The following is a 15844-nucleotide window of genomic DNA, read 5'->3' as shown; positions in this document are numbered from 1 at the left end:
ATGCTCTGGGCTGCAGCCCTGCCTCATGCCATCCACGCCTTCCAGTGGCTCAGTGCCAGTGGTTTTGTTCACGCCTTCCTCTGCCACAGCTTCCTCTGTGGCTGCAAGGCTTCTCGGCTGGAAAGGGCTTTTTTCCAGGGCAACCACAATTGTGCAGGTCTTGGGCTGGGACGGCTACAGCTGTCGTTTTCTTTGGAAGAGAGCTAACAGTGAATGAATGAAGGGTGGAAGGGTTTCACCAGCTCCCGCCAGGGGGGAGAGCTTCAGCACTGTGCCTAGGATTTCTTCCCCAAAGAGCTGAAAGGATTTAACTCCATCGGGATTGAGATGGTGGTGGGGAGGGAGGCCAGGAGCAACAGCAGGCATTGCACCAGGGCTGAGCCCAGCCAGGCAGATGCTGCCCTGTCCCCCTGTGTGAGCCCTGTCTCTGTGCCAGGCCCTGATGGCCAGCACTGGTCCCAACTTGCTTTCTGCTCTGGGAACATGTCTTGAAGCAGTGCCTTTCACTCCCTATGAATGCAGGATGAGGGAAGGCCACAGGGCTGTCTGATAGCAGAGCGCTCATCCTTGAGGCTTTGGACTTTGAAACCCAGTCATGACCCTCACGGATGTGAAGTGCTGAATGCTCTGGAGGAATGGGCACTCAGTCGCAGGGCACTGCCTCCCTGTCTGTGCTCTCTCCTCCTGCAAGGAGTCCTCACAGTCTTTTGCGCTCTTCTGGGAGCGTGGACCCGCTCCAGCCTTGCTCCTAGAGCTGTCCTGAGGTGGGTGTGGATTTCTCATCTCACCAGTGGCTGTGTTTTAGCCCTCAGGCACCAGCCAGGATTCCCTTAGTGCTATGCTCCCTGCTTCCCCAGCCTGTCTTTCTGCTCAGCCTCGGGGCACCGAACCAGCAGCTGCCCTGAAGCAGAGCACTTGTGCAGTACAAAAGTATTTCAGAGAGGAGAGAGCTTCACAGCCAGATGGGTGTGTTTTGCTTACAAAGAAAGATGGCCTTTTGCTGCTGGGAGGTTGTGAGTGGTCTGTGCTCCCTGTTTCTCCTCTGAATGAGCCTGAGACCTGGCGACAGCTGGCATGCCTCTTCCCCACCATGCTGGTGCATGGTGTAAGCTGTGTGTAAGTGACCTTCATGCTGGATACGCAAGTGGGTGTGATGGAAATCCCAGTGAGACAAGCTGAGTTCCTCTGTGTTCTTTCTGTGTGGGGCCATTTGGCCCAAGCTCCCCTGAGCACTTCCCTCTCTGAAGAGACAGCTCTGAAGGCTGCCAGCCACTTCCCTGAACTTAATATATCTGTGTTGTACAGCTTCTCCTCTCCCCTGAGCTTTGAACCACCATGTTACTTTTTCCATTTGCCCAGTTCCTCTTCTGGAAAGATGCTCCTGGAGGGGGGAATGATGAGGGCTGACCGTCTCCCCTTTGTGTACCCCACAGGTACGACTCGGGACGGGATGGGTACATCGATCTGATGGAGCTGAAACTGATGATGGAAAAGCTGGGAGCCCCTCAGACCCACCTGGGGCTGAAGAACATGATCAAGGAGGTGGACGAAGACTTTGATGGGAAGCTCAGCTTCCGTGAGGTGAGGGTGACCATGGGCACAACTGGGGATATGATTGTGGGGCAGAGGGAGGAGGCATCTGGGCCCCATTCTCTGGCTGTAGGTAGCCCCATCCCCTCTGTGTGCCTCCAGCTGTGGGGTGCAGTGGAGAAGCAGGTGAGCTTCCCCACACCATGGACAGCTTGAGCTGGAGCACTGTCAGCATCTATTTCCATGTGGCAGCAATGGTACCAGGTGCTGAAGAGCTTCAACCTCCCTGCTTGCTTGGGGAGCATGTATGAGCCCTGCTGCAGCCGCCCGGGAGTGCTGACAGCTCCCTGCTGTAGCTGGGGGTGGCACAGATTTGGCACATCCTTGCAGTCACAAGGAGTCTTTGCTGGGTTTCTGCAGTACAGCGGCTGAGGCCTTATTTCAAGTGCAGCGGAAGGACTCTGCTCAGAGCAGCCCGTTTCATGGAGTGCAGAAGGCTTTTCCTTCCAGTTCATATTGAGCCCCTCTACATCACACAATGACCTGCCACAGCAAGCTCAGTGTCCCTGCAGCAAGGAATAAGCTGGGAGATGCTGTGGTTCAGTACTTTGTGTTGGCTCAGCAGGGACAGGCAGCAAGCAGGTCGGTCTGTCTCTCACCACTGTGCTCTGAGACGGCTGGGGTATCAGTCATGCTGGGGCAGCTGAGAAGAGTGCTGTGGGCAGGACAGGAGCAGCTGCTGGGTGGAGGAACAGAGGACACTTAAATGACCTGCACGTGTACAACAGTACCCAGCCCTCTTCTCAGCAGTTATCACAATGTCCTCTTGCATCATCTTCTGTTAGGCTTTGATTGCTGTCTGAATCAATAGTGTGCGTAACACTGTGGCTTTCTAAATTAACCAACAGTTCCTCAGGCAGCATGAGAGCCCGGACTGCTTGTATCCTGTGGCAGCTGTGGGCTGTGTGGTTATCCTGCTTCTTCCCCCTCCAGGAGGTGCTGGAGATGTGCCATGAGCATCTAGGCTTCCCAGTTTGTGAAGGGGCTGTGCTCTTGCTGTGCCTCTTCTATAGTGGGGCTTTGGTTGTGGGGATGAGGTGCAGAGCTCTCTGTGGCTTCAGATGTTCTGTTCTTTATTTGGAATATTGGGGGGCGGGGAGGAAAGGAGGTTGCCTGTCCACCCTTTAGAGCATTGAAGTGAGCTGTGGGAAACACTTCTGTACACTCCTGTTCCTTGTACACGTTTGCTTTGTCCCCACTCATGCACTGTGCTCCCAGTACTGCTTGGAGGAATGCTTCCAGCCAGAGTGAAAGCCTCTCAGCTCGCACCTGCAAAGCTCTAAGCTGGCAGCTCCTCTGCACAGGGGAGGGTATGTGCACAGGCAGAGGTGAACTGGAGGTAGCAAAGAATCCAGCGGAGCAGGAAGAGCACCGTGTCCTTGGCCCCAGGTCAGACTGGGGCAAGATAAGCACTGGAGGCAGCACAGACACGCAGCTGTGGCTGCCAAATCTCTGCATGTGCTGGAGGAGCCCTCTCTGCCTTGCTGTGTGCTGCCTGAGCTTGCTGTCTGACTGGGAAAAGAGTTAGGAACAGCTTCTGGGCTTTGTGAGCAGTACTGCAGACACCCTCTCCCACAAAAGCAAAGCGCCTTTATCCCCCAGGGTGCTGGGAGATCCCTTGGTGTCCTGGCTCTGTCGGTGCAGCACGAGTGGCAGTGTGGCTCCTCTTCTGCTGCCACCTGTTTGGAGCATGGCCGCCTATCTGCTGGCATGGGCTGCCTGCTGCCAGCCCTTGGCACATGGCAGGAGGCAGCTGGTGTTGCTGCAGCTTCTCACCAGATGCAAAAAGATGGTCGAGCAAACGCGAGCTTGAGTGGTACGCAGATCAGAACAAGGGAGTATTGCTGGCAGAGCTCTGGGGATGAATTACTTAGCAGCTTTGGCAGGTGCTCATGGCTTCATGTGGGAGAGAGGAGCAGGATGCCTCTTGCCTTGTTGCAGGTGTGCTGGGCAGAGAACCCACAGGGAGTCAGGTTTCCCGGTGGGTGAGGAGGCCCAAACCAGCCTGTGGCCCTGCCATGCTCCACTTGCTGCTGGTAGTGACCAGGAAGCACATGAGGAGTGATCAAGCTGACTTGGACCACTCTGATAACCCAAGGAGAAACCCTGGTTTAAATGCATGTCCGAACTCAGCAGTGTGCAACTCAGGCTCCTGTCTGCCTCTCCAGAGAATGTCCTGACAAATCTGCCTGAGGATGTGCTGCTTGAGGTCTGTCCGGAGAATTGCGAAGGACCTCTTCCACTTGCAACAGGTCAGCTTTTGTTGCTGGTTTGAGCAGTGCCATGTCTTCCCACACCGTGTAAGCAGGAAGGCAGGCCTGTGTTGCTCTGACTTGCTGCTGACAAACCACTGGCCCTGTTAGGAATGCTGCCTGTACCATTGACCTTTAAGAGTCCACAAATACATCAACAATTAACTGCACAAGACTCCCTCTGTGACTTGAGCAAAGCAGTTTAGGCTTAAAACATCAGGTACAGCTGGGGGAAAAAATATCTCAATGTTTGGTTTTATCATTACCACAGGAAACCAGAGTTAATTGGTATAATAGTAATGCCTAATCCCCACTGCTATCTACAACCTGCAAAAATCCACCCACTGCCCTCACACCTCCACTGGTGTAAATGCAGACCCACGTCATGTGTTTGCTAGCAGGGTTTGTGCAAACCACAGACTTGGGTGGCACTGCTTTTTCTGGTAAGCTGTTGCAAGGCCGCTGTTAGTCAGGCCAACGCCTGCCCTCGTGTCCAGGAGGCAACCACAGTGTGTAGTGGGGTGCATATGTGCAGCATTGCTCTGAGACCTGGCACTGGTTAGGTTTCTGCTAATGACTGATGTGAGGGTGGATATATCTTTAAACTCTTACAAAGTTTGTGGGGTACGAAGTGTGTCCTGCTGTCCATGTTCCATGAGAGCAGGATTTTCAATAGTACCAGCATTATTCACTTTAGCTTCTGTTGACATTTCTGAGGCTTAGTAAGCTACGTGTGGTAGGGCCTGGGCCTAGCAATGGGATGAGATAAATTAGGAATGGAAGTTTATCAGGAAACTTAATGTAAATTCCTGCTGCTGCTCTCTAGTGAGAGGATTGATGCCTTAATAGCAAATCACCAGTGGGCTGTGGATGGTATGCTGACATGAGGAAGGATTGATCCTGAGCTCCTGTGGAAACCAGTATGATGCCCCATAGTCTGCCTCGCTGGGTCCTCAGGGCTGGAGCTATGCTGTGTCCACCCCAGCAGTGGCTTGGTCCCTGCTTTCCTTTTAGCTCAGCCTGCTTTTCCCGGCTGCAGCAGCCCGTGTTCCACTGGAGGATTGCTGCCCCATCCCCTAGTTTCAGGATGATTCATGCGCACTTGTGACTGGGTGTTTCCAGTCCCTCCCTGTGTGACAGCTGTACCAGACCTCAGGACTGTGCTGCTTCCACTGCCCTCTTCCAATGCCAGGAAGTGGGACTTACAAGGGTGGAGCAGAAACTGCGAGGAGGAACCATGACTAACAGCAGTGTGTGCAGCCTGGCAGCTGGCCCTCCGTGTCCCTGTGCTCGGTGGTGGGGGCAAGTGAGAGGAACTAGCCCAAACCCAGCGGATCTGAGCACAGAGAGGGTGTCTTGGGGAAGATTCGGTTTCTTTCTGAGATGCTCTGCTTGTTCAGCAGAGCATCGTTTAATTTGTTACATGTGTTTGGAGGGGGATAACTTCCCTCCCCAAGCATAGCCTGCTTTCTGGCCGCTCTGTGCTGAGCATGCAGGGGCCCCAAGGCCGCTGCATGAAGCAAGGCCTGGTAATGCTGCATCTGTGAGAGGGCAGCCAGTGTTGCCGTCATCTCCACACCCTTTCCCATGGGAGTCTTCCCAAACTCTTGCATCTCCACTGGTTTCTGCAAGCAACTTGAAATGGGAGAGTGGAGCTGTCTCGGTGCAGATGCTGGGACTCTGCTGCCCTCCTCTGGGATAACACAGGCTGTCTGGAGGAGGGAACAAGGTCATGAAGTGCCAGGGATGTCAGACATGCCTGTGCAGATAGATTTCACAGTAATTCTATGTGGTGTTCTCAGCTCTCTGCCCTGGACTGAAGTGCTGCAGTGGTGCATCGCTGCTTGTGCTGCTTTGTACTTGGGTGACTTGTCCCTGGCTCTGTTCCTTCAGTGCTTCAGCACTAAGACACCTCCTGGGATGCCTGAGAATAGCAGGGAGTTACAGGAGTGTGGTTGTCAGCTGGAAGGTGATGCAGAGGTATCTGTCTTCAAGCAGGTTGGTCTCGTCCCTCCTGTTTAAAAAAAAAAAAATAAAAATAGTGCTTTCCTGAGAGATGATAAATTTTTTTGTTTTCTTTTGCAATTCGTTTACCAATTTGCAGTCTGCTGTAGTGACTCTGGGTTTGCTAAATATCTGTAGCCCAGTGCAGGACAATGATCTCCAAGCAAGTTGTTCTATAGACGCTGGTACTTGTTCAGGTCATCTCTGACTATCACAAGGGCATGCCCCTGACCTGACCCCTGACGGATACGTCTGAGAAGCTCTCCTGTATGTTATTTAAGGGGCACAACAGAAATACACTGCCATTGCTCATTATAGCTAAACCAGTCCGGGTTCCCTGGAACAGGCTGAGGCATAGCTCCAAGGACTGATTTAAGTAGCTTTTCCCATGTCCTCAGCAAGGACCAGTTGAAGTGATCATGTTCTGTTGTTCTTCGTGCATTTGACCTTAATTTGGTTTTCCCCTCCCATACTGTGTGGACAATTATGCTTAGAAAGGACTGAAGGCAGGGTTCTTGGCAGCTGAGCAGTTTCCAGATTCCTTTCAAGTGCACATCTTTGAGCTGATGTCCTCTCTAACAAAATTGTGCTGGTACCCCTATCCAAGGAGGTCGGGGTTTGGGTGTGAGCCAGGGCAGTCTTTGCCCTGCTTTTATTCCTGTGGGATGTGATCTGAGACCCCAAAACAGTGGGGAAGCTGCTGGGGGGACTGTGATACAGCATTAGGGTGTGGGGACATATGGTAGGCCCTGATCTAGCACTCTATGGTTGTACTGGGCAGGTGGAGATGGCCTCCTTCCTCCTGCCCTGTAGCAGTCTAGGAGCTATGATTCATCACGGCTCTGCTCCATGGAAAACGGTCTTTTCCCCAAAAAAAAAAATCTCTCTTTAGTCCAATGGGGCTGTGTGGTAGAGCCAGGGCACTGAAGCACAAGTTGCTTGGTGCTATTTGGTTTATATAGAACTGGTTTCCCTTGCTCTAAAATGTAAATTCCTACCTCCCAGATGAATGTCCGCTCTGCTTATGCTTTAAGTTCTCACCTCAGCGAAGAACTTGAATGTTTCCTCTCTGTCTTGCTAGTTCCTGCTGATTTTCCATAAAGCTGCAGCTGGGGAACTTGAAGAGGACAGCGGCCTGTTGACTCTTGCAAAGCTTTCAGAGATAGATGTCTCCATTGAGGGAGTCAAAGGAGCCAAGAACTTCTTTGAAGCCAAGGTATGGTGTGGCAAAGAGGAACATGAAACAACTCTGCACACAGGCACTAATTGTTTTAATTGTCACAGAGAAGCTGACCCTGCTTGCTTTTCAGTAGAAGATAGTTTTCTACCTATCTAAAAGGAAGTATATTTCATCTGCCCTAACCATAGCCATTGTTTTTCCCTTCAAACTTTGCTATAATCTAGCTAGGGCATTCCTTTTTGAATCAGTCAACACTGAAATGGCTTCATACACTGTCTCTGCTGTGGGTCCTACCCTGGTAGACTGGCTGACTTGCATCCCTGTGGCTGGGAGCTGTACATAACTAGCTGGCTGACCGCTTTTAAAGACAAAAGCGTCCTGGAAGCTCATGTGGAGGACTTGACTTTCTCATTTTGCATAACTTGCCTTGACCACAGCACTCAGAGTTTAGTAGTGCATGGCGTATTTTGGAGTATGGAATTTCAGACGTCTTTTTTGAGCAGCTCTCTGTAACCTTTGGAATCAAAATTATTCCACAGGGTCCTGGAGCTGGCAAAAAGAGCTTTACACAATTCGAATCTGACAAAGCACCCTTTTTGAATGTTCTTTTGGAGAGAGAATAATCCTGCTTGTTTATATAAGGAGTTCTGTCCTCAGAGTATAGCACAGCTATTGCACAGCAGATGTACTAAGATGAAAGCTGGAAAAATAGCCAGGAAAAAAAAACACACAACACATCTCTTTGATCTGCAGATTATCTGTGGTAGTATGATGTTCTCAGATTTGGCTATGACTTAGAACTGTTTTCTGCAGTAGTTTCTTCCACTGTATACTTGCAACTTACGCTATGCTGCCTGTTTACAGAAATAATGCATTTGACCTAGCACTGATGGCATTGTTTTGGTTACTTGCTAGTGACTTACTAGTAATTGACTTTGACATCAGTAAAAGAAAGGTCAAAGTGAACTAACAGGTACTGGGTGTAAATACCCAAGCATTGCAGTGTAATTAATACTTGACCCATTCTGACAGCTTCCCAGCAAGCAATGGGAGGTGCAGCAAACAGTTCAGCATTGCTCACTCAGGAGTAATTCAGACTCTGCTTCTGATGCAAGGCTTGATGAGCTTTTACTTTTTCTCTCATAAAGGTTCAAGCCCTTTCTTCAGCAAGTAAGTTTGAAGCAGAGATAAAAGCTGAACAGGATGAACGAAAGCGGGAAGAAGAGGAAAGAAAACACCGCCGAGCAGCATTCAGGGAGTTGAAGTCTGCATTCACCCAGTAATCAACCAGCCAATATGCACTCCAAGATTGCACATAACTTGGTACGTTTCCCAGATCAGGGCTCTACCTGGAGAGAACTGCCTGGATCCTGTCTAAAATTCGTTACAGCTTTGCTAGTCTTCCTCTCTTGAAGATCCTCCTGAGCTCCTAAGGATGCAACTCTTGCAGTTACTGTGCATTCATAACGATGTGAATCATAAGAGTTGTGTACATGCTGTTTCCTCTGAACCATCAGGAGTGCATCACCCTGAAGTAGAAACAGCAGGTAGCAAATCAGGGTGAGTGCTGAGAAGTGTTGTTTGCCACTTCATTCTTTCCTTCTTTTCTATACATAACTTTTCTCTTAACTTCTTAATTCATTCCTTGCTTACAGACAAGTGAGGTCTTTTGTAAAGCAGGGTGTACAAAGTACAGATTCACTTCCTGTATGTTTGTACTGCTGTTGGGTGTTGTCACACATCCCTGACTTCATCCCTCTTCTTCCTCAAAGCCCTGTGCCCCAGGCACTGTGAAAACACTGTGAAGAGAGAAAGATAATTACTATGGATATGGATCAAATTATTTCCCGTAGACTTTTCTGCCGCCCAGCATGTTGGAGAGTCTTCCAGTTTTCCTTTTCTGAAGTGCCATACTAACAAATCTTTCAATAAGATGCAAGATTTCTGATAACTTTGAAGAGAGGAAGCTGGCTCTCTTAAACAAGGAATAGAAAACTGAGTTGCCTAATCATGTATCTTCTTTCACATTCCATCATGTTTAGTGTACTGTATGGCTTTACTGTATTTTCCAACCTTCCAATCTGTTTTTAGGGGGCTTTGCCAGTTGGATGACAAAATTGGATGGAATGCTGGGTTTTTCTATCGGGAGATGTGCTCATCCTGAATCATAAAGGTGGCATTGTTTGATTTCATTAGAGCCATGACAGATAAAACCAGCCCAGCATACTGAGCAATCCCTTCTCAAGAAGTGAAGACCAGAGAGGTTAGCATGTTTAGTTGAATTGAATTCAGAGGGCTTGCACTGTATTTAGCTATTTTCTTTTTCAAACACAGGAAACTTGTCCACAAATGTTAAAATGTCTGTTTTTCTGGATATACACTGTAGGTCATGACAGAGGGAAGCTATGTTCCCTTGGGGAGACCTCTCCAAACATGAATTTGCCCGAATTCTGCCTCTGCTGTTGCCCCGGTTTGTGCTTTTCTTTATTTTCCAGATCAAAACTCACCAGTCATCTTTTCACTTGTCTGTTTCGCTTCTTAAACTGTGAGCACTAAACTGTGAGCATGGAATAATGAATAGAAAAACCTCTACTCTTTAATGTCAGGTGAAAGAATTGCTAAACAATTAAACTGTGTATATATCTTCACAGATTATATTTTATAAAATCACGCTTTTTTTAGCTAAATATTTATAATTAAATGTTTTTATACTTTACAACAAAGCAGATAATTTCATCTTCAATTATTTCTCCTGTTGCTGAAATGTACAAATAAAGCATTATCTCCAGTCTCATCTGTTGCTTATTTTAGTTCCCCTGACTACACTGTTACGTGCACAAACTACTCCCGTGGCCCCCACTCCTGACCGTGCCAGTGTTTGAGCCCAAGAGCTTGGCATCCTGACTTGGATGAGCAAGGAAGAGTTCAGCTTTCCCCTTCTACACAGCAGTTCTGGTTGAAAAAGTCCAATGTTTGCAATTCCTTACAAAGAGACATGACCATGTAAATATTTGAAATGATGTCCACTGTTAAGTGTTGACAGCTGAACTGTCAGCCTTCCCTTTTCTTAAAATAGCCACTGCATCTCAGCCCTGGTAGTGCCCCAGCTGGGAGCTGGGCAGGTTGCTTCAGCTACATATGGCTTTGTATTTCCTCCTTCCCTTTTTATATGAGGGGAAAAAGATGCATGGAAGTCTGAATGTGTGTCCAAGCACTTTGGTTCTGCTGTTGGTGATCTGTTAAGTTTTGCTGGCGGGGCCAGCATGGACAGCTCAGGAGCAGGCTTAACTGTGTATCAGTGCAGGCACAATCCAGTGATGAAAGGGAAAATGTAAATATTTTATCCAGCATAGGCCTTCAGTATGGCTCTGCGTGTTGTAGGCAGTTGATGTGTTTGTTGTGTGTCTGAGCCCTTGGGTCTCTGAGGTAAAGTAAAACCTGGATGAGGGTTCCTTAGTCTTCATTTCTGTGGGAAAATGGCAACACTACAGCTCTCGATTTTATTTTTATTTTTTAGTTTTTTCTCTTTCAATGCAGTAAAGAAAGCAAGCACTGCTGCCATTTGCTGATTTGCACATGCAGCTGTGTGAGGAGGCTGGGGCAGCAGCAGGGGAGAGTGGAAAGAAAACTTCTAATGTTTGTTTTTTAATAATTTTGATTCAATTCCAGCTGACAAGTTTCAATGAGGAAATCAACTGTGTCTGAACTGGGCATAGCTCAGGCTGCAGAGCCTGGGAGGGTGGGTTCTTGCTTTTAGCTGTGCATTTGTAGCAGGACAAGGTGGCTGTGTTGGGTCAATGGGAACAGGGAGAATTTGTAAACATGCAGAAAAAACTGCTGCAGCTGCCCTCCTAAAGGAGTGTCAGTCAGGTCAGCTGTGGAACTTATCTGTCTGTGATCAAGACTTTGCTCCTTAGTCCTTTTCCAAAAGGATGCCAGTCTCCTGGGTTAATTGGATTTTGTCCCAGCCCAGCTTTCTTCTGTGAGGATCGTCTTCTCTGGCATTTAGAGGACGAGAGTGTCAGGTTTTATAATGTTCAGTTTTCTGCCAGAGTAGCTTTGTTCAGCTCAAACAGGTGCTGCTAGCTGACGCCTTTATTCAGTGCAGTGAAGAATAAATGCTTTTGGATGTATGTTTATTTTGAAGTTGTAGCAACGTGAATTTTGAAATCAGCTTTGCAAGAATTGAGATTGGGAAGTTAATTGTTCTTTAAATTGTTCTGTTTTGCTGGCAACTATCAAACTAAATAACTATGTCATTAGGTCATACAGAAATACTAAAAAAGAAATTGCTTAGCTGAATGCCTGAGCCAATAGTTACTGGCTGACAAGATCTACTTAATTTTAGTTACCTATAATTAATGTATTACAGTTCTTGATGCTGTCTTCCCTTTATGCCTGGTGTCATCACAGGTGGCTTTTAAAGGTTCTGGCAATACCAACTTTACCTACTGATGCCTGCTGGTATGTCGATGCCAGTCTGGCATGACTGATGCCCCAAGTGATTCTATATCTGCTTGTGAGGATAAGTAGAGAAGTTTGATGAAAAGTCTGCTGTGGATACAGGTCTTTCCCAGAATGGATGAAGACTTGCGTCAAGTCATTTATCTCCTAGAACAGGAACTCCAGCTAGTCCTGTATCCCTGCAGGAATTTTGTTTAAAATTTCCCAGAGTAGGAAATGTACAGCAGAGAAGTCATGAGCGCTTCAGCCAGCACTGAGAGCAGATACTCGGATTGCAGTGTGTTTCTCACTGATGCTACTGTCGTACTCATGGTAGGGCTGCAGGGGACAGACACCATGTGATAGATGGCAGGATGTCTTACCTAAAAAGCTCAGTGTAGGCACAGTCTAGAGGGAAAGGGAAACAATATGATCAGGGAGTCTCTCTCCTCCAGGTTCTTCATGGCTTAGAGTTCAGGCTTTAGCTGTGAGGTTACATAGGTGACTACATTTAATCTTAATCTTATGGGAGTGTCCAAATAAATCCCTTGGCAAGATGGATTGGAATAACTGGAGTACTTTACTCTTGCTTTTCAAACTCAGCTTGCCAAATGTTAGAAGGATGTCTTAAAATAATTGGGTGTTGCAGAAGTAGCAGTGTTTATAGTGGTGCTTTGTCTTTTAACATAAGCCATGTGAGGTGACAGATGCATTGAAGTGACTGCCTTTAAAAACCACAGTTGGATGTTCACCTGCCTGCCTTGTCTGCTGTTTTTATCATTATTTTAGGGACATGACAAATGAGGATGCTTCTCTGCTCCCATGGAAGACAGGCTGCTGAGAAGATGTTGGCTCTTCTCAGACAAAATGCCCAATATTTCAACAAATGGGAGCTGCTTTCCCAAATAACTAAACTGGGGGTGGTGAGAGAAGACATGAAAAACTCTGCCACATCTTCAGGGCTGCTTTGTCATGATTATTTACCATTTCAAAGCTGTGCTCTGTCTTCATTGCTCCACTGCTCTACTGAGGGAGGCGGGCTAGGATGGATGACAACAATGGGTCAATAGGGAAGGTTTCTGGTTCGTTAGGGATGCCCTTCCCCTGCACTTGTATTTTTAATAGTGCAGATGAATTGGTATGGTAATTGAGAGGGCTCTGAAGTACATCATGCCCTCGGTACCCTAGTAAATGTCAGACTAGCTGCTGAGGTAATTTCATACATAGACAACATGTAGTAGTCCTCTAATTAAACCATGCAGGAACTTAACCACACAGATATAATCTTGAATTTTCACGACATTCTTCATGCTGTGCTTGACTGAGAGTTTTGGAGGACTGAAGAGGCACCTGCTATTACAAAAAAAAAAAAAAAGATTTAAAAAAAAGGTCTTCTGAGGTTCCTGAGATATTTAAAAAATAAAAAAAGAATTCTGCAGAGGAGACATCTTATAGGCATTCTCTTCCTGATTTTTTTTTTGTCTCAACGATATCTTTATACAAACTGTGGGAAAAAAATCTCTACGAGTGCTAAACATCTGCCAGCTCAGATAAAGCTTGCCTTACAGCATGTGAAAATATTTTGAGTACTCAGACTCATGTTCACTAAGTAGAATAATAAGGTACAGCCACTTCTGTAGCGAAGCTGGAAGTTCTTGCTGACAGCTTGCGGTGCAGTGTTGCCTCTCCCTCGACTGTTATTAGCATTGACTTCAGCTGTGTGACAGCAACGAGGGGGATCAAATGTAGCTTATTGGAGGCCAACTCCTGGTTAGGGAGCTCTGCTTTTACATACCGGCCTCCTAATGGAGAAATTTCACTCTAAGATTTTGGGGCGAAGTAGTCTGTTGCTGTCAGCTAAAAACAAACGCCAAGAAATACAGGCTTTCAGCCCCTCAGCTCGGAGGCACCACTTGCATTCACCGCTGCACCATTTCTGGCTGGCGCTCAGCGCACGATGACAAGTATTTATTCACCTAGCGGAGGGAGGGGGAAAAGCCAAATGGACTGTGGCTGGAATCACGACTGGAGCGGAACTCTTTCAGCTGAAAACAGTTGTATCTCCGCCGGTGTGTAACGGCTAAGAATAGGCTTTGGGGCTGCAGGAACCGCATGGGGCTATTCCGCACCATGGACTAATATGGATTTTAGGACTAAAAATAAAACAGTATTTTTAGCTGGGTAAAAAAATAAAAAAAGTTTGCTTTGAGTTCCTGCTGGTTTTTAAAGGGACGAGCCGGGCAGGGGCTGAGGCGGAGCCCTGCGCCCAGCTGGGGCCTGCCCCTCACAACCCGCCGGGGCCCTCGGGGCCCGCACCGCCTCCTTCCCACAGGGCTCTGCGTGGTGTGGGGGGGAGGGGGGCAGCGTGCACGCTCCTCCAGCAGGGGGCGCGCTCCCGCGGGGCTGCGCGCGCAGCCGCCGGAGCCGCGGGCGGTGCCTCCGCGAGGGCGGGGGGGGGGGGGGGGCGGGGCCGCCGGGCATCCGGGTCTCGCGGCGGCGGCGGCGGGGCGGGGCCTGCCCTCACGTGACGTTGCGTGGCGGCGCGGCCGCCATCTTGTGTTGTTGGGGCCGAGGAGTCGCGGCGGCCGCGCGGGTCTCTCCGTCCGGGAGCGCAGGTAACGCCGCCCCGCCGCCGCCGCGCCCCGCTGCCGCCCCGACCGGCCCCGCCGCCTGTCCCCGGCCGCAGGGTAGACCTCAGGCCGCGGGCCGAGCACCGGTCTCGCCGGCGGCTCCCGTCTGCCGCGGGTGCTGCAGCCCTGAGGCGCCCCGCGGCCTACCGGGAGGCACGGTCCGGCCTGGCTCGGCTCTGCGGGCCCCTCCTGCTCGCCCTGCCCTGGGCTCCGTCGGGCCCGGACCCGCTCTGCCCCGGGGCTGCGGGCCCGGCCTTGTCCGCGCGGTCCTGGGGCGGGCGTTGCAGCCTGTCAGGGGCCGCCTGGGGCTCCTCGGGCCCTGCGGGGCCGGCGGCTGCGGCCCGGCTCCGGGTCCCCTCCCGCTGACCTGCGTGAACTCGCCCGTCCACTCCCAGCCCGGCGGCCTGGGCCGCTTTCCGGCCGTGCCTCGGGCAGGTGCGCCCTCGTAGCAGCTCCTGTCCCGCGCTGGGCACGCCCGGCCCTGTCAGGGTACCCGGCCCGAGGCAGGAGGGAGTCCCGAGCCCCTCTCTGCCCCCCGGGCGGCAGGGCGTCGCGAGCAGCAATGACCGGCAGTGTTTGAGTGGCGAGGCCTTGGTAGCCCGAAGAGCACATCGATCACAGTTGTGTACATTTGGTATTGATCCAAGACAAGTAGTTTCAGTGTCAACAAAGCAGTTTCCGTTCTTTCAACTCTGTGTAATTGCACTTTGAAGTGGGACAAGTTGTAGACCAAAAGGAGATGCTGCCAACTAGTACTTCTGAAATAAAACCTATGTTTTCCTCATTAACAATCAGATTAACATTGGTTTGCTGCTGCGATGCTTTATCTCTTTTTATAATTCTTACAGATGTGTTTTCTTGGGTGGGAGGGGAACAAACTTCTGAATTTTGTTTATGTTCTTCTGTCTAACTTTTTGCTGCTCATTCTATTTTCTTGCTTCAGGGAGCTGACTTGGGCAAGTTCCTGGAAAGTACGTGTAATTTTCTTTTTCTTTTCCTTTTCCCCATAATGCTGCTGGTTGCTTTTGTTTTTAAGAAATTTTGTAGTAAACATAAACTCATTTGCTCTTCCCTCAATGTAACACTTGGTAGATGGATAGTGGGATGTTTTGGAAATGTTGTAAACAAAATCGGTTGCTGCAGTCACCAACAAAAGCTCTCCTCTGGGGTTGTTGAGGTCTGTTATTGGGTGGTGGCTTCCAATAGATGAGATTTTTAGTATTGAGAGGTATTGGTATTCTTGTCATTCACTTGGCAAGGCGTTCTTTGAGTAGTTAGCAGATGTCGAGATAAAAATGCGTGCCCTAATCAGTCCTAGGGGGATCAGCAGAAACACTGGAGCATCTATTGCCACTCTGCACCCCTTTTACCCACCACACTCTTACAGGCACACGTTCTGCAAGTTACCTGATGTCAAAGGTCATGTGTGTTAGTGTTAATTCCTCACTGTATCTGACTAAAAATAAAGATTCTGTCTAATGGTCAGCTGTATTAAAAAGAAGGTAAAGATTTATGCGTGGAAGTTGAATGCAAGGTGTCAGTTCCAGCAAGACCTGATTCTTGTGTTGAAGCATTGATATCCCCTTTCGGTGTCTGACAATATTTTGTGTGAATACTGGACTTTCTTAATGATTTCAAGAGCTGCTTGGGATCTCCCAGTACCTGGTTACATGAAAATGTGTGGGGGTAGTTGGTTGCAGGATTTATTTTAGGACCTTTTCTGAATGTTTCCTTGAGTCTGTATT

The 15844-nt window shown here is 49.0% G+C and overlaps 2 protein-coding genes across 9 annotated transcripts in view; both read left to right on the top strand.

Annotated features, from left to right (window-relative positions):
- Positions 1-1411: 1411 nt before the first annotated feature.
- On the top strand, positions 1412-9814 carry EFHD1 (EF-hand domain family member D1). The gene is made up of 3 exons (XM_040567138.1): positions 1412-1581; positions 6928-7062; positions 8175-9814. The coding sequence occupies exons 1-3, from the start codon at positions 1468-1470 to the stop codon at positions 8307-8309; spliced, it is 384 nt and encodes a 127-aa protein (XP_040423072.1). The 5' UTR covers positions 1412-1467; the 3' UTR covers positions 8310-9814.
- Positions 9815-13970: 4156 nt separating this feature from the next.
- GIGYF2 (GRB10 interacting GYF protein 2) overlaps positions 13971-15844 on the top strand; it is a 78699-nt gene continuing 76825 nt past the window's right edge. For 6 of the 8 annotated variants that reach the window (XM_040567673.1, XM_040567670.1, XM_040567667.1 and 3 more), the window contains exon 1: positions 13971-14084. The gene's annotated coding sequence lies outside the window, so the exon portion shown is untranslated. The remainder of the gene's footprint in view (positions 14085-15844) is intronic. The other 2 variants (XM_040567669.1, XM_040567668.1) reach the window with 1 other exon arrangement.

This window comes from Cygnus olor, chromosome 9, assembly GCF_009769625.2.
Source record: "Cygnus olor isolate bCygOlo1 chromosome 9, bCygOlo1.pri.v2, whole genome shotgun sequence".
Classification (NCBI taxonomy): domain Eukaryota; kingdom Metazoa; phylum Chordata; class Aves; order Anseriformes; family Anatidae; genus Cygnus; species Cygnus olor.
The sequence above is the reverse complement of the archived record's forward strand: the minus strand, read 5'-3'. Positions and strand labels throughout refer to the sequence as shown.

Bases quoted from the DNA above. Each gene is read 5' to 3' on its own strand.
- EFHD1 (XM_040567138.1), top strand. From the start codon at position 1,468: ATGGAGCTGAAACTGATGATGGAAAAGCTGGGAGCCCCTCAGACCCAC. The intron at 1,582-6,927 runs GTGAGGGTGACC...CTGTCTTGCTAG, and splicing joins GGAAGCTCAGCTTCCGTGAG to TTCCTGCTGATTTTCCATAA. The intron at 7,063-8,174 runs GTATGGTGTGGC...TCTCTCATAAAG, and splicing joins AGAACTTCTTTGAAGCCAAG to GTTCAAGCCCTTTCTTCAGC.